Consider the following 18,614-nt stretch of genomic DNA (forward strand, 5'->3'; position numbering starts at 1 on the left):
AACAGTATTTGTTCTTCCTTCTAATCCATGAGCATGGAATATTTTTCCATTTCTTTGTGTCTTCTTCATTTACTTTTATGAGTGTTCTATAGTTTTCAGAGTACAGATCTTTTACCTCTTTGGTTAGGTTTGTTTCTAGGTATTTTATGGGTTTTGCTGCAATTGTAAATGGAATCAATTCCTTGATTTCCCTTTCTGCTGCTTCATTATTGGTGTATAAAATGCAACAGACTTCTGTGCATTGATTTTATATCCTGTGACTTTGCTGAATTCCTGTATAGTTCTAGCAATTTTTTTGTAGAGTCTTTTAGGTTTTCTACATGGAGTATCATGTTGTCTGCAAAGAGTGAAAGTTTGACTTCTTCCTTGCCAATTCGGATTGCCTTCTATTTCTTTTTGTTGTCTGACTGCTGAGGCTAGGATTTCCAGTACTACGTTGAATGACAGTGGTGAGAGTAGACATTGCTGTCATGTTCCTGACCTTATGGGAAAAGCTCTCAGTTTTTCCCCATTGAGGATGATATAAGCTGTGGGTCTTTCATATATGGCCTTCATGCTGTATTTTGTCAAATGCTTTTTTTTTCTTGCATCTGTTGAGAGGATCACATGGTTCTTATCCTTTCTTGAATTAATGTGATATATCAGGTTGATTATGGATATTGAACCACCCCTGCAGCCTAGGAATGAATCCCACTTGTTCATGGTGAATAATCCTTTTAATATACTGTTGGATTTGATTAGCTAGTGTCCTGTTGAGAATTTTTGCATCCGTGTTTATCAGGTAAGTCTTCTTTTATAGTGGGGTCTTTGTTTGGTTTTGGAATCAAGGTAATGCTGGCCTCATATGATGAGTTTGGAAGTTTTCCTTCCATTTATATTTTTTGGAACAATTCCAGAAGCACAGGTATTATTTCTTTCTTAAATGTTTGATAGAATTCCCCTAGGAAGCCATCAGGCCCTGGACTCTTTGTTGGGAAAGTTTTGGTTACTGATTCAATTTTTTTGCTGGTTATGGGTCTGTTCAGGTTTTCTATTTTTTCCTGTTTCAGTTTTGGTAGTTTATGGTTTCTAGGAATTCATCCATTTCTTCCAGATTGCCTAATTTGTTGGCATATAATTGCTCATAATATTCTTTTATAATTGTGTTTCTGTTGGTTGCGATCTCTCTTCTTTCATTCACGATTTTATTTATTTGGATCCTTTATCTTTTCTTTTTGATTAGTCTGGTTAGGGTTTTATCAATTTTGTTAATTCTTTCAAAGAAACAGCTCCTAGTTTCGTTGATCTGTTCTACTGGGGTTTTTAAAAATTTCTATGTCATTTATTTCTGCCCTAATCTATATTATTTCCCTTCTCCTGCTGGATTTAGGCTCTATTTGCTGTTCTTTTTCTAGTTCCTTTAGGTGTAAGGCTAGGTTGTATATTTGAGACTTTTCTTGCTTCTTGAAGAAGGCCTGTATGGCTATATACTTAATTTTTAGGACCACCTTTGCTACATCCCAAAGGTTTTGGACTGTCATATTTTCATTTGCTTCCATGCATTTTTTAAATTCTTCTTTAATATCCTGATTTTAGTAGGCTGTTTTTTAACCTCCATGTATTTACAGTCTTTCCAATTTTTTTCTTGTGGTCGACTTCAAGTTTCATGGCATTATGGCCTGAAAATATGCATGGTATGATCTCAGTCTTTTTGTATAGGTTTAGGCCTGACTTGTGACCCAGTATGTGATCTCTTCTTGAGAATGTTCTATGTGCACTGGAAAAGAATGTGTATTCTGCTGCTTTAGGATAGAATGTTTGAATATATCTGTTAAGTCTATCTGGTCCAATGTGTCATTCAAAGCCCTTGTTTCCTTGTTGTTCTTCTCCTTACATGATTTGTCCGTTGCTGTGAATAGGGTGTTAAAATCCCATACTATTATTATTATCAATTAATTTCTTTAAGTTTGTTATTAACTGATTTATATATTTGGCTGCTGCCAAGTTAGGGGCATTTCCCCTATTATTAACTCTAAATTTTTAGATGTCATAAATTTAATTGCAAAAATTTAAAAGAGCAGTATATCATTTTTAAAAGCCTGTACATATTATTTTTTGTTGAAAAGCAGCAAATCTCAGATTTACCACAGAAAAGAAAGTGGTAATGAGTTACAGTATTTAATAAAATTCTAGACTCTCTGGCTTGGATGTTAGATGGTTGCACTGTGTTTATTTTGTTGAAATGGCAGAGTTTGGCCATTATTTTTCAAATGAAGTCAAATTACGAAATGCCACTTGATGATATAAACCCGCACATTTTGGTCTGGCGTGATTGCTTCCATACAGACTCCACCTTTATGTCCACTAGAAGAAATTAAAGTACATAAAGAAAAATAATTTCAATTAAAATGTATATGAGGAAAAATTTATGCAAAGTTCTAAATTATCTGGGAAAGATCTCAAAGGGAGTAGATTTTCTTACACAAAAAGAATTTCATAAAGAGCTTGAAATGCTATTCTAAATTATCGCAACATCACATTCAGATAGTAGCCAGATGTGAAAAGCACTTCTATGAAATAATTCATATCTGGAAATGAATATGATATAAAGTGGGTTTTTTCCTTCTATGAGTCAGATAAACACTACAAGCAAGAAGAATTTGTAGAAACCAAAAATAACAGGTTGGAGAAAGGGTTAAGGTCATTTCTAAACATTATGGATGTAACAGAGATGTTAAACATAGGGGTTTTCGTTCCCAGTTTTATGGTCTGTGGTTGGCTGAGGAAGCATGTTATATGTATCTGTGGAGAGTTTTTTAAGTCTTGAAATGGAAGGGAGCAACAGGGACAAATAAGTAAAAATAGAAAGAGTATGTATATCAGTATTGACAGGAATTTAACCATAAAGTAATATTTTATGATTATTTTAATATCGATGATTATGATTATTAATAAAATAATTATGAGACAGTTTTGTTATAGAGACTTTAAACAGACAAAAATCAAAATAAAAATACTTTTTCAAAGTTTTTACAACTAGGTGCTCTAGCCTTATTGTACATCTTCTATTCTGCTGGGCACAACCCCTATGTTAAAAATATGTATGAACCCATGTTTTTATTTTCATCCCAAACCATTTAAGTTGTACAAATACTGTTGTTAAATTTTTTCCTGAAGCCAAAAATCAATTTAAGATGAAAGAAAAAGAGAAGAGGGTATTAGTAGGGATGCTGCTTATAACCCAACAATTTGCAGAAGATGTAAGGGGAAAAAAAGTGAAAGGATCAGTACACTTTAGAGATGTGTTATTCTGTGTGGTCTGCTTTTAGTGCTAGCCTAACAGTCATTACAACTTTACAACAAGATTAGTTAGACAAATTGAGAATAAATATTTATGTTCATTTATAATAATCTGATATTGCTATGACATTTTGATCATATGTTACAAAATGACAACCCACAACAATTTGGAAATTAAACCAAACCAAATAAAAATAAAATAAAATTGGTCCTGATCACATTTAGAAGCACTGAGAATTCAAGCTTAAATATGATACACTGTACATCTTGGCCAGTATATAGGAAACACTAGAATAGGGTTTCCACAGTACCTCCTTGCTATTGTTACTCTTTGGTAAGTCCTGAGAAGCCCTTTAGCATCAGCATAGTGTGTACTTTGGGGCTTTCAACCCCCTGATGTTCTTTCTTGGGTGAAGGGTGCATTTTCTCTTCTACAGAATATCAGAACTTTCATGACTGCCTAATACTGCCAGAGGAAAAATATCGTGATGTTTTGAACACAACTCCAAGAATCCTTGTAGTAAGGAGAATAAGTACTAAGTACCAGATTGAACTCAGTCTTCTCATATATCATGTGTTTTGTTTTTTATATTTTTACTTATTTGGAGACATTTTATTTGTCTCTGAAACTCAAGTGTGTTGGTTGGATAATTGATATACAATAAGTCTATAGGCAATTCCATAAAAAACATCTGGTAGATCAAGAAAAAAATGCGGGGGAGCTTTTTAATGGAAAATCCTAAATGGTTTGGTATTGAAGGGCAAGTCATGAGGGGAGAAGACTGATGGCACAAGATATCTGAACTTGCAATGAGACAGAAAAATTAGCCAAACTAATGTGTGGAAATGAATCAAAAGTTAAAGGGCTCCGAAGTGGTGGTAATTGCCACACGTGATAGAAAGGTGGTCTCAGGAATCACTGCTTCCTTCTCCTCTATATCCCATATAATTATACTTTACTAAGGGATAACTGAACAGATGTAAAATATGTTGTGCAGACATATTTTAATGCATATCTGAGAGGCCATGATGATGTGGGCAGTATTTCAAACACTAGTATATCTGCAAGGGAAGAACTTTGTAGATATTTAAGACAGGTAGTAACTCTATAAGCTTGAGGATCCTGAGTTTCTAGGTGGCAATGCGTAAGCTCCCTTGACTAGGCAAAGACAAATAGGAAAAAGAAAAAGCTGAAGGGCTGAACTGTTACTCATAATCTGTTATTTACTCCAAGACTAGAGGAGGAGGGTGAATTATATGAGGACCATGACAGCCTGAGAAAATAAAGTACTTTCATCCACACTAATGGAACCTCAGTTCTCTTCAGAGCAGCAAGAAGCCAGTTCACCCTTTCACCGCTCTAAACATACTTGCAGCTTGGGGTGGCTAGTGACTAGTTTTGAGCAAAGAAATATAAGTGGGGGTTTCCAGTCTGACATGTAAAAGAACTCGGAAGTCATCAGTCCCATCCTCACAAGAAAAGAAGTTGAACAAACTAAAAATCAACAACTCTTCTTAGATCTGTCGGAGAATTGAGGTCATAGGACAAACGAGACACAAACGATGCTGCTGGATACTGTTCCAACAGGAACACTCAAACTTTAATGGACAAATTGTTGAAGCTCACTATGGATTACCTTCAAAGTTACAAACAGGGTGGGGGGGCAGTCTTTGGGAGGCCACCATATTTCCTTGAATTTTACCTCGAGGAGCCCCACCAGGTCTTATTGTGGTAATCAGAGGGAAAAAAATCTCCTTTTGCTTCCAGCAATGGGAGGGGAAAAGCAACTATTTTGAAATTCTCCTAAGCTCTGTCTTCTCCTTAAATAGGGCACGGCCTTAAGGGAAACTATTTTATTACAACCTAACCAATTTGGGTTTTGTTAAACCCTCGCTGACCTAGGGAAGGGAAATAGCCAAATCCAGACTCTTTTACATAGCAGAGGGAGACAACCAACTTTTTTTTTGAGATTAAATAATTTATTACCATTGCTGAGATGAACACATATACTTGATACTCAATTTTATGCAGAACTTTAAAAAAATAGTTTTAATACAGTATCAAAATTTACACAAGTATTTTGTCAAAAGACCAGTGTTCCTTGTATTAGCTTCTGCAGTGTCTACTGCAGGCACAAAAACTTGTTTTAAATGTCTTCAGAGTGTAGGAATACAACAATTTAAGGATGAAAGCTTTTCTACAAGAGAAGGTGTAAATAGAGCAAGCAATTTCCTTTTACAGACTAATAATATAACATTTCACAAGAAAGATAAGCTTAACTGGTAACCCAATTACAATAATTAGGGAGATAATTCTATAGTAAATTAATTCATAAATATTTTCTGAAAACAAAAGCTGTTTTTTCATCCAGTCCCCTGTAGCCTTCCTGTTTCACTTAAGAGTAAGGGTCGCTAAGTAATTGTTGAGAAAGTCGTGTCTTAGGGACAGAGGCTCACTAAAAGACTGAGATCTATTCATAGGCCTACAATACGCCTCTCTGCCTCCAACAACTTACCACCACATTAATAAGGCTCCTACATAACATCAGGGAAGTTAGCTTAAAGAACTACAAGCCTCAGATCTTATTTAAGAAAGAGGCTCTAGGGGGCGCCTGGGTGGCTCCGTCGTTAAGCATCTGCCTTAGGCTCAGGGCGTGATCCCAGGGTCCTGGGATGGAGCCCTGCATCAGGCTCCTCCTCTCTCACTTCCCCTGCTTGTGTTCCCTCTCTTGCTGGTTGTCTCTCTCTCTGTCAAATAAATAAATAAAACCTTAAAAGAAAAAAAAAAAGAAAGAGGCTCTAGGGGAACTCGAATACAAGAGGAGACACAAAAATAAGGAGTAAATTTTCACCTCTTATGCCACAGCTACAGCAAATAGAAAACACAGCCTAAATCCTAGCCAGATAAACACAAAACCTCACACTAAAGGCTTATCTATCTCAGCTTCTAACTTACTCAATATATCATCTCTGGCTCTTAACAACAACCAAAATATAAGACATGCTTAAAGTAAAAACAAAAACAAAACAGTCTGAAGAGACAAAGCAAGCATCATATCCAAACTTAGTTATGGCAGAGATTTAGGAATGGTCAGACTGGGAATTTAAAATAATTATTATCAATATGCTAAGGGTTCTAATGGAAAAGTGGGCAAGATGCAAGAACAGATTGATAATGTAAGAAGAAAAGGAAACTCTAAGAATCAAAAACAAATACTAGAAATCTAAAACATTGTAGCATAAATTAAGCGTGACATACACGGGCTTATAAGTAGACTGACATAGTAGAGAAAAAAAAAAATCAAAACTTGACAACATGTCAAAAGAAACTGTCCAAACTAAAAAGCAAAAAGAAAAAAGGATGAGAAAAAAAATGGAATAGAATAACTAAGAACTGTGGGACAATTAAAAAGTATAAGAAATTTTATCAATAATTAAGTTCCAAAATAGAAAGCACGGCCCAGGGGCGCCTGGGTGGCACAGCGGTTAAGTGTCTGCGTTCGGCTCAGGGCGTGATCCCAGCATTATGGGATCGAGCCCCACATCAGGCTCTTCTGCTATGAGCCTGCTTCTTCCTCTCCCATTCCCCCTGCTTGTGTTCCCTCTCTCGCTGGCTGTCTCTATCTCTGTCGAATAAATAAATTAAAAAAATCTTTAAAAAAAAAAAAAGAAAAAAGAAAGCACCAGGCCCAGATCAGTTCACTGGTGAATTCTACCNCCCTCTCTCGCTGGCTGTCTCTATCTCTGTCGAATAAATAAATTAAAAAAATCTTTAAAAAAAAAAAAAAGAAAAAAGAAAGCACCAGGCCCAGATCAATTCACTGGTGAATTCTACGAAACATTTAAAATGGAAATTATACCAGTTCTCTACAATCTCTTGCAGAAAATAGAAGTGGAGGGAAAACTTCCTACCTTATTCTGTAAGGCCAGCATTACTTTAATACCCAAACCAAAGACTTTACAAGAAAGAAAATGACAGACTATTATCTCTCAAGCATAGATACAAAAATCCTCAACAAAATATTAACAAATGGAATCTAACAATACATATAAAGAAGCATACACCTGATCAAGTGGGATTTATTCCAGATATGCAAGGCTGGCTCAAATCTGAAAATCAATTAATGTAATCCATCACAACAGGCTAAAGAAGAAAAATCATGTGATCATACCAATAGATTTAGAAAAAGCATTTAACAAAATCCAACAGCCATTTATGATACAAAACAATAAAATAAAAACTCCTAGCACAGTAGAAATATAGGGGAACTGTCTCAACTTGGTAAAAAGACATCTACAGGCCATCTACATAATATTTAATGGTGAGTAACTAGATGCTTTCCAGCTAAGATCAGGAACAAGGCAAGGATGTCCTCTGTCACCATTTCTATTCAACATCACACTGGAAGTCCTAGCTGATGCAATATAAAAGAGGAAGAAATAAAAAGTATACAGATTGGAAAGGAATAAATAAGACTGTCATTCACAGATGATCTATTTGTTTATGTAGAAAATTCCAATGAATCAACAATAAGAAGAACAAAAAATTCCTGGAATGACTAGGCAAGGTTGCAGGATATAAGTTTAATATGGAAGAGTCATTTGACTTCCTATGTACTAGTAATGAACAATTTGAATTTGAAGTTAAAAACAGAATACCATTTACATTAATACCCAAAAAAAGGAAATACTTAGGTATAGGTCTAACAAAATACGTAGAGTCTGAATGGGGAAAACTGTAAAATTCTGATGAAAGAAGTCAATGATGATCTAAATAAATGGGAGAAGCCCAATGTTCACTTACAGGAAGACTCAATATTGTTAAGAGGTCAGTTCCTTCCAAATTGATCTATAGATTCAACACAATTTCAATCATTTCAGCAAGTTACTTTGTGGATTTTGACAAATTTGAGTCTAAATTTTATATGGAAACCAAAAAGATCCAGCATTGCTAACACGGCATTGAAAGGAAAGAACCAAGTTGGAAGACTAACACTACCTGACTTCAAGACTTAGAATAAAGTTACAGTAATCAATACAGTAGAGTAATGGTGAAAGAACAGATAAATATTTTATTCAACGGAATAGAATAGACAGCCCACAAATCGACCTGAACAGTTAGTCAACAGATCTTTGACAAGAGACCAAAGGCAATACAATAGAGAAAGGACGGTCTTTTCAACAAATGTTGCAAAACAACTGGAAAAACATCCACATGCAAAAACAAAAACAAAACCAAACCTAGACACCTTGTACTTTTCAAAAATTAACTCAGAATGTATCATAAACCTAAATGTAAAATGCAAAGTTGTAAAATTCTTAGATAACACAAGAGAAAAATCTATGTGACCTTGGGAGTTTTTAGATATAACACCAAAGGCACGATCCATGAAAGAAATAATTAATCAATTAGACTTCTTTAAAATTAAAAACTTCTACTCTGGGAAAGACACTATTAGAAGAATGAAAACAGCAAGGACTAGGGGAAAAATTTTGCAAAAATGCATATCTTATAAAGAACTGGTATCCAAAATATACAAATGACTGTTAAAACTCAACAAGAAAGTGACCTCAATTAAAAAGTGGGCAAAATATTGAAATAGACACTATGCCAAAGAAGTTATACAGAGAGCAGATAAACGTATGAAAATATTATCAATAGTATATGTCAACAGGGAATGGCAAATTGGAACAATGAGATATCACTATACACCTGTCAGAATGGCTAAAATCCAAAACACTGGTAACATCAAAGGTTAGCAAGGAGGTGGAACAACAGGAACTCTCATTCATTGCTGGGATGCAAAATTATACAGCTACCTTGGAAGACAATTTTCCAGTTTCTTATAAAACTCAGCATAGTTTTACCATATTATCCAGCAAGTGTACTCCTAAATATTTACCCAAATGAGCTGAAAATTCATGTTCATGCAAAAACCTGCACATGAATGTTTACAGCAGCTTTATTCATGATTACTAAAAATTGGAAGCAACCGTGGTGTCTTCAATAGGTGCATGAATAAACTGTGGTATATACATACCATGGAATATTATTCAATGATAAAAAGAAATGGGTTATCAAGCCATGAAAAGATATGAGGGAACCTTAAATGGATTTTGCTGAGTGAAAGAAGCCAATCTGAAAGGCTACATACTGTACGATTCCAACTATATGACATTCTGGAAAAGGCAAAACTATAGACAGTAAAAAGTTAAGTGATTGCAAAGTCATGAGAATGAAAGTTATGTGAAAAGTCTGAAAGATCATAAAGACAGAGGGAACCTACAACTTCTTTAGTGATTTTTGGAACCACATGTCAGCTCTAGACTGTCTAGGTAAGGAGTTCTTTGGAGAAAAAATATACTCCCATTTGGTTAAGCCACTGAGGTTGAGTTTCTCTTATAAGGAGCTAAAGTTAGCAATTCCTACCTGCCATAGATATTTATTAGTTGTGCTTATAAAATATTTTCTTTCAAAACAAAAACCAACAGAAAAAAACTTAATTACTGGAAATATAATTTTCCCCAAATCTTTTTTTATAATAAAATATAATTCTGATCCTTAAGATTGCCTGAATAAGGCCAGGGCTCACTACTAGGTTGAAAGAGGAATGGATGAGGAAAATGGGGATTTTCACCCTGAAGAAAAACCTGAATATGAAGGAAGGTAACAGTTTTCCTCAAGTATCTGAAGGCCTTTAAAATGGAGGGCCATTGGATTTATGTTTGGCTACAAGAAATATAATTAACACTACATGTAAAAGGCTCATGGAAGCAATAATGACAGGTTATGTGGAAGCACTTTTAAGTCCATGTCAAAGATATGCAAAGATGACTATTGGTGGAAATGCGAACTAGTGCAACCACTCTGGCGAACAGTATGGAGGTTCCTCAAAAAAAAATTAAAATAGAGCTACCCTACAGACCAGCAATTGCACTATTAGGTATTTACCCAAAGGATACAAAAATACAGATTCAAAGGGGTACATGCACCCTGATGTTCATAGCAGCATTATAAACAATAGCCAAAATATGGAGAGAGCCCAAATGTGCATCAAGAGATGAATGGATAAAGAAGATGTGATATATACACACACACACACATATATATATACACCAATGCATCAAAAAGAAGAAAATCTTGCCATTTGCAACAACGTGGATGGAGCTAGAGTATATTATGCTAAGCGAAATGAATCAGTCAGAGAAAGACAAATACCATGTGATTTCTCTCATATGTGGAACAAAACAGATGAATGTATGGGAGGGGCTAGATGGGTGATGGGTATTAAAGAGGGCACTTGTTGTGATGGGCACTGGGTGTTGTATGTAAGTGGTGAATCAATGAATTCTTTTCCTGAAAGCAATATTGTGCTGTATGTTAACTAAAATTTAAATTAAAAAAAATGTGCAAAGTGGGAATAAGCTGTGATTGGTCTAGACTTTTATAATGTTGCAAGTGATCAAGCCTAGGCTGAATCACTATTTACCAGGAGATTTTATCATTTATTTTCCAAATAATATAATCCAAAAGATTTAAATAATGATTTTGGGCAGTCAAGATCATATATGGTAAAGCAAAAACTAGAAACGAGAATAATGTGGTTTCTTAAGATCTTACTCTTTTCATTAAACCACATCATCTCCAGGAGACAATTTCAAAGGAGATTTAAATAGGCTCTCTCCTCCTTCCCATTCAACACCCAGATGCATCTTTTTGTGCAGTGCCACCCAGGTTCCTGAGACACAATGGCAAAGGTTCAAGTAAATGGATTTGGCCATAATGGGTTCCTGGTCATCAGGGCTGCTTTTAACTCTGAAAAACTGGGTATTGTCACCATCCATGACCCTTTCATTGATCTCAGCTACATGGTCTGCACGTTCCAGTATGATTCCACCCTGACAAATTCAATGGCACAGTCAAGGCTGAGAACTGGAAACGTGTGATCAATGGAAAGCCCATCTCCATCTTGCAGGAGCAAAAGCTCACTGACATCAAATGGAGTGATGTTCTTGCTGAATATGTTGTGGAGTGCACTGGTGTCTTCACTACATGGAGAAGGCTGGGGCTCACTTGAAGGGTGGAGCGAAGAAGGTCATTATCCCTATCCCTTTTGCTAATGGTCCCATGTTTGTGATGGGTGTGAAACATGAGAAGTATGACAACTCCCTGAAGATTATCAGCAATGCCTTCTGCATCACCAACTGCTTGGCCCCTTTGGCCAAGGTCATCCATGACAATTTTGACATTGTAGAGAGACTTACGACCACAGTCCATGCCATCACTGCCATCCAGAAGACCGTGGATGAGCTCTCTGGGAAGCTATAGCATGATGGCCAAGGGGCTTCCCAGAACATCATTCCTGTTTGTATTGCCCATCGCCATGGCTATGGGCAAGGCCATTCCTGAGCTGAATGGGAAGCTCACTGGCATGGTCTTCCATGTCTCCACCCCACTGTGTTAGTTATGGATCTGATCTGCTGCCTGGAGAAAGCTCCCTGGAGAAGTTGGTAAAGCAGGCATCAGAGGGCCCCCTCAGCGGCACTCTGGGCTACACTGACCAGGTTGTCTCCTACAACTTTAACAGTGACACTAACTCTTCCATCTTTGATGCTGGGGCTGGCATTGCTCTCAATGACCACTTTGTCAAGCTCATTTCCTGGTATGACAATGAATTGGCTACAGCATGTGGGTGATGCACCTTACGGTCCACATGCCCTCCAAAGAGTAAGAGTCCCCAAACCTAGGGAGAGCACAAGAGGAAGAGAGGAGCCCTCAGATGCTAGGGAGTCCTTGCCCCAACTCATTCACCCACCCACTGAGAATCTCCTGGTCTGGAATCTATCTCAGACTCCCTGAAGAAGAGGGGCTTAGAGAGCCCTACTTTGTCATGTACCATCAATAAAGTACACTTTACCCAGACCAAAAAAAAAAAAAAAATAGAGCGAGAGATATTTAAATAATAGATGAGAATTTGAATGGAGGAGTTTTAAGGTAATTTCCCAGACTACAATTACACATTTTTTCAAAGGAAAGAGGAAAAACAAAATTTAGAGTATTACATAAGTTAAAAATGAAGATGTCTTTTGTATTTAAGGACCTGTTAATTTTAGTGAAGTCTTTATATTGTACTTACTAGGAGTCCTGGTTCTGGAAGAGGAGCAGGTCTTGCAAACCGTTTATTAAATTTCCTCTTCTCTTTCCTTAGGTTTTTCATATTCTCAATACGTTTATCCCTGGACTTTTGGAAAATTAAAAGGAAGGAAAACAAATCATACATATAAAACAAACATAAAACATAAAAAGTTAACATGCTGATTATATTTTTGGTTAGTGTCAATTAAAAAAGATAAACACAATCAGTGGATATGGTTTACACAGCTACAAAAAAGTAGGAAAAATCTTTTTTCAAATACGTGGTTCATAGCATCTTTAGTTTTTGAATGCGACTATTTACTCTTGATTCCCACTTTACCAACTGCGGGATCTAAAGCTCATGGATATACATGTTTACTTTTATATTAAAAGTAATGTCCATTAAAAAACCCAAGGGAATTTTCTTTGTAGAAATAAGAAAACAAAATTCATGCACATTCTTTACTTCCCTTAAATGCTGCATATGTCAAGCAGAGATTTTTATGTCCCTATTGTATGGCATCTATAAGTAGCAGCGGTCTAAGGGTTCAAACTAGAATGCTCTGAAGATAATGGAGTATTAGGGTGCAGAGTATATGAATAATAGAAACTTTTATCCACTTCCAGTGGGAGTGCAGTTGGTATAACTGCTTTGAAAACTATGTGGTATTACTTTATAACAATGAAAACATTGCTTTCTCTATTCTATTCCTATTACATTGAAAAACGAGAATATAAAGCATTTAATAGTGGTCACATTATTCTAATAGTAGTCACAAGATCCCAGAGTCCCATGAAAGATAACACAGAAGTGTCTAGCTAATAAAAGTTCTATCATATTAGAGACCACCACACATAAAGGAACAAGACAAAGTTACAATTTTGAAATACCCAGAATTATTTAAACATTACCTGCCTTTCAGCGACATCTGAAGGATGTTGCCATCTTGGCCCTTCCTACATAATATGTAAAATTAAATTAAAACAAAACAAACCATAAAAAACCATGAACAAACAGAAACACTAGTTATTATAATAGGAAGCCTATGCTACTGTTTTTTATTTATGTAATATATGCATATTATCTCAATTGCAGGAGGCAGGATCAGAATGAGAACATTAAGGTAAAAGTCAGGGGGTAGGATGGCAATAGTATGAGAAAAAAGAACCAGGCTTAAACCACATCACAGGGAGCATGTAGAGTACTGAGATTTTCATGAAAGGAAAGGGTGTACAAAAAATGAAAAAATTATGTTTCTGCTGGTACTTGGGGTGATTGAGGAACTCAGGAAGTGGTATGGTTTTCTGAGACACGGGAGCTTGGCTGTTTAGTTTGGGGGGTTCCCACAGTTTCCCCCAATTTCTAAATTGTACCTTAAATACCCCCCGCCATTTTGATCCAGTTGTTTAACCCAAAGACCCGGAAGTAATCTCCTCCCCCATCCTCCCCAATGTTGAGAAACTTATTCCGCCCCCTACCTCTGGGGCACATTAATGGGTCAGTCTACAGACAGAGGATTGTGCCCAGCTTCTAGAAGGCGTGGGGTGGGCCTTTTCCTCCTCCTGGGTGGGTCTAACTTCACTTGGGATTCCTAACCCTCAGCACCAAAACCGCCCGCATTGGCCACGATCGTGAGCGACCGTAATCGCAAGTGTCCCCAGTGCAAGGTCCTGGGCAGGCCCGCCGAGGCGGGGTTAGGGCCTCGGAGAACTCACGGGGCTGACTTGGATGGCTTCGTCCTCTGTACAGCACAGGCACATGCTGGTTATGCCGCAGAGCCCCGATCGCTCCTCCGCCCTCACTGCCAGACCCAGACCAAGTAATGGAGGGGCACACCCCCACCTCCCCGGAGCCCCGCCCGGTCCCATCACAATTCTCTTTATCCTCCCCCATGGGCCCCGCCCTTGCCCTTAGCTGTCTTTCAATCCCTTGTGGGCAGGGTCAAATTCTTGCGGTCCTGAGCGCGACTGTAGAATTCAGGCTGGGAGGTCACCACAAATCTTCCAGCATTCTGGCTCCAACAAGCACAGAATACAGTATTTCCATCGTTTTTAGTTCTCAACTCTCTGCCCTCTTTCGAAGGAGCCCCCCTTCACTTCTTAAGACATCCCGCTTGGTTCCGTGGCCCTTCACTTCAGCCTGCCATCAGGGTTCTCAATTCCATCCCCTCATTGTCCTAACATCACCGCTGTCGGTTGGATCCATCCAGCTCTCTCTGCCTTCTCCCTGTCAACACCTGGGCTGCAGGTGGGGAAGGGGGTTTGGGAACTGCCCTAATGACATGTTGCACATGATCTCCAGTTTAAACCGGGTCTTCGCCACTGCTTCCCACCTCTTGTATGTTGCCCAGCTCTCTTTTTTGGACTCTGCAGCGCTCCCTTCAAACTGTCTCTCCTCTGTTGAACCCTCTGAGCCCACCACTCTCACTCACACACTGAGGGTGGCTCGCCCTGCAGGAGAGCCTATGCCCCGCGCTGTGTGCTGCATGTGTGTACATGAAGTCACGAACTCTTTACAAGAACCCAGGAGAATAAGAGCACGGTGGTTATCATGGGGGAAATGAGACATTAGCATGTTACACCTTGCCCGAGGTTACACAGTTAGAACGTATTCTGGGACTTATTCCACAAAGTCTGTATCCGGGGCCTGTGCTCTTTGATCTCCGGGCTCTTTGATCACCAGTTGCTTGGAAAAGCCCAGACTGGAGCTGCCTCACTTCCTTACCACCTCTAAGTCTGTCGCCTTGTTTGTATCCGCGTTACCTTTTCCCTGTAATCCTGTTAAATTGAAAAAGTTGTTACCCCTCTTTTTGTCTCAAATACATCCGTTCAGTTTTGTTCCCATGCTGTTTTCCTCCTAGAAGCCTCAGAGTTCTTGCTCTAGATTATTCCCTCCCCTTGTTAACCTCTCTATAGTCTCTGTTTTCTTTCAACAATTAAATACAATATGCTCAAATCATCCCCTAATTAAACTAATAAACCAAAGCCCTTTGAACAGCAGTTAATTGTAACTCTTGCCCATCCCCTGTATTTACAGTGAACAATCCCAAGAGTTGTCCGTGATTCCCATGTCCTCTTCTTTACATCCAGTGCAATATTTGGGTCACTGCAACCTGCTTCAGCGCTTACTACTCCATTGGTACTTGTTTCAAAGTGGTCACTGGTGATCTTCCTCCTAAATTCAATGGACACTTTTTACCATGTGACTTTTGCATGGTGTTAGGAACTGCAGTGAGTTCTCTTGGAAGAGTTAGGCTTAGGAAAATTAAATAATCTTGCCCACCACTATTGCTCGAAACCGTTGACGACTTCCTTCCTGAAACTCTCCTCTTGGGAAGAGCACAACTTAGAAAAATTATGTAATCTTGCTCATGATCACAACCCAGGAACTGACTTGAAATCCTGTGCTTTCTCCACTATCCCATGTTGCCTCAAGAACATGTGTTTTGGATACTTACTATTATATATCTTGCTAGGTCCTGGGAATACAAAGATGAATAAACTGAGCAACTGCCCTCAAGGAAAGTCAGATAAAATAGCAACAATAGCAAAACTGTGTGTTTGGAGTAGTAATAGGACACATGTTGTGCAGAAACGCAGGAGCCTCTAATTCTGTCTAAAGACAACGCCTTCGCGATAATGCCAGACTCCTTACCAGTGGAGTAGCCAGACTGGTTGCTGATTGGCTCCATTCTTCTGATTTCCTTATCTACCTTTGCCTTCCTGGAATGATGCTTCCACAGGTGGAGTCACCTGTTACCACCCCTAGTATGTGTAATACCTCTAAGGCAGGTGCATTAGCTTACGGACAGAACCTAAAGTGAATCTGGAAGTGTTTGGGCTGTACTCTATAGGATGTATAGGAGTTTATCAGGTAGCTGAAGACGGAGCCTTCCTGATGGAGATAGCAAGCATGTCCAAATGGTGGAGGTAGGGCTTGTGGGTTTGATGAATAAGGAATTATTGTCAAGTTGTTATCATTTTTCATTCATCACTTCTCATTGCCTTTCCTCCTCCTTTATTCTGCAAAACAAACAAAGCAACCCACCAGGGCTGAGGTTGAAATAAAACAATGATTAGCTGGATTCGGGCACTGTGAGACTGCTTATAACAGAATGTTTCAGAGTGTTAGCAAGCAGGTGGTGGGACTCACAAGCATCCACATTCTGCCTACACTTCCTTCACTTGAAAACTTTGCGATCCTGGCCTATTGATGATCTTGCATCAGCTACCATTCTCCTTTCTACATTTATAAAATGGGAATGATAATATCTAATAACATAGGTATTGGTTCAGAAACTTGGGAATTTCCAGGTGAAATCTGAAACTGACCCCTGTCATGGGGGCGCGGAGAGACAGAAGAAAGAGGCAGGCCACTCCATGTAGGTAGATGGCAGGTTTAATATGCAAGAAACTTATATATGAGGCTTGTCTTGGTCATTGAAAAGATGAATAGATCTCTGCACCTGGCCACTTGAATATTAGAAGTTTATATAGAGGCCTTAACTGGGTTTAGTTAACTACTAAGTCCATATATATGGTCTCAAGAACACCTTACTCTATCAAGGCTGTGTCCTTGAAAATGGCTCCCACTGTGGAACCAGTAGGAAGAACAGACATTCCAAGGACAAGGAAGAGGGTGAGAAGCCTTTGACATTTTCAGGGTCCAGCTCTCAGGTCAGCTGCAGTCATATCCTTTCCATGACCTCCTCCAACAATAGGGTTGTTTATGAGCATTAAGAATAATAGAAGTGATTGGGGAGTTAATTCCTTACTAATTGGGGAATTACTCAATAATCATAATTGTAGTTACAGTTTTCTATTGAATCACCCAAATAAAAAAACTTTTATTTCATCCAGTCCAGTCTCCCATCTGATTCTTTAAGTCCTGTCAATATGTTAATTTTGTGGTGGATCCTTCTTTTGATTAAATTAATGGATAGGAAATTCAGTGCATTCCATTCAGTTTTTTGGCACCTCTAATTATTGGAACCTGTTACTTCAACCCGGGCATTCTATTCTCTTCACTGGCCTCACAAAAGAAACTAATTCTCCTCTACATGATGAGCAGGTTGGGGAAGAGGCTGAGATAGTTAGAATCTACAGACTTGGAGGAGGAACCCTACAAGTTGGGAACCAGATCTCTGAGGAGGGGAATATTACCAGGTTGGACTGGTACCACAGGACATTGGATGGGGGCAGTCCTTCAGAGTTGGGGATCAGAGATCTTGTAGGAGGGGCTACTCTATGGTAGGTGCTGTGTGATTAAAGACGAGCAATAAAACCAACTCTCTGGGTGTGTAGAAAAAATAGAAACTGGGAAGAACTGCTGCTGGAGACAAATGCTACCTCCAGGTGATGTGTCACTGCTGGGGTGACACTGAGAGCAGGGAAACAGGCATGAGAAAGATCCTTTTCCACTCCACTCACCTTCCAGTCTTCCTCCAGAATCCTCACCCCACATCCCCCCATTGGCTAAACCTACCAGGACTTGAGCTGGCTAAATTTCCAACTTTTTATTTTGTAAAGAGAAATAAAATGTACAAAGTCCCAGCCCTGGCTTTACAAGGTAGAATACGGAAGAGCAAGCTTAGAGCTGAAAGACAACAGGTTCATGTGTCCCAGCAACCATCCTGCCCCAAATCACCTGCAGTCCTTCATTTAGAGGTCTTCGAAGATGGTTTCAAATCTCCCCACTATCCAGGTTGATAACCTGTATTACTCTACGTTGTCTAATGTCCTGCACTGGGCACAAAACTCAGAGTGTGATATGACCAAGAGTGAAGGGGCAAGGGCATTAACTTCCCAAGTCTGGACAGTACATTTGCATAAACATTGTTTTTGCAAAAATGGATAAAATTTAACTATAAAATAAATAATGAAAACTCCGGAATACTAAATGCAAGCATAGTCTAATATTCTTATGTGTAATGTTTGATTGGTATAGAGCTACATTTCTCAAAGTCCAGAAACTACCAGCATTCCACACTGTTTATAATTTTATGTGAAAAATAAAACAAACAAACCACCCTTTCCCTTTATGTAAAAAAATGGGTACCAAGTTCAAATAAGTTTGGGACATTCTAGGTTAAACAAAGTTGAACACCTATCTTTACTACCAGCTAACTCAGAGCCTATCATATGCAAAAGTGATTATGAACTTCTAGAAGGGTATATATTACACAGTGTTTCTCCAATA

At 38.3% G+C, this 18,614-nt stretch overlaps 1 protein-coding gene and 1 long non-coding RNA gene across 4 annotated transcripts in view; one reads left to right on the forward strand and one right to left on the reverse strand.

Moving 5' to 3' along the window:
• LOC117796683 overlaps positions 1-18,614 on the forward strand; it is a 203,966-nt gene that overhangs the window by 7,852 nt on the left and 177,500 nt on the right. The gene's annotated exons all lie outside the window — the stretch shown is intronic.
• Positions 2,206-14,284, reverse strand: CCDC179 (coiled-coil domain containing 179). Of its 2 annotated transcripts, XM_019793057.1 has the most exons (4): positions 14,132-14,284; positions 13,328-13,372; positions 12,417-12,521; positions 2,206-2,343 (listed from the first exon to the last, which is right to left on the reverse strand). In XM_019793057.1, exons 1-4 carry the CDS (start codon positions 14,282-14,284, stop codon positions 2,335-2,337), a joined length of 312 nt encoding a protein of 103 aa, XP_019648616.1. In that variant the 3' UTR covers positions 2,206-2,334. The 2 variants fall into 2 exon arrangements, with proteins under 2 accessions (XP_019648616.1, XP_019648620.1); XM_019793061.1 differs by lacking the exon at positions 13,328-13,372.

The sequence above is a fragment of the Ailuropoda melanoleuca genome, chromosome 16, assembly GCF_002007445.2.
Source record: "Ailuropoda melanoleuca isolate Jingjing chromosome 16, ASM200744v2, whole genome shotgun sequence".
NCBI lineage: Eukaryota > Metazoa > Chordata > Mammalia > Carnivora > Ursidae > Ailuropoda > Ailuropoda melanoleuca.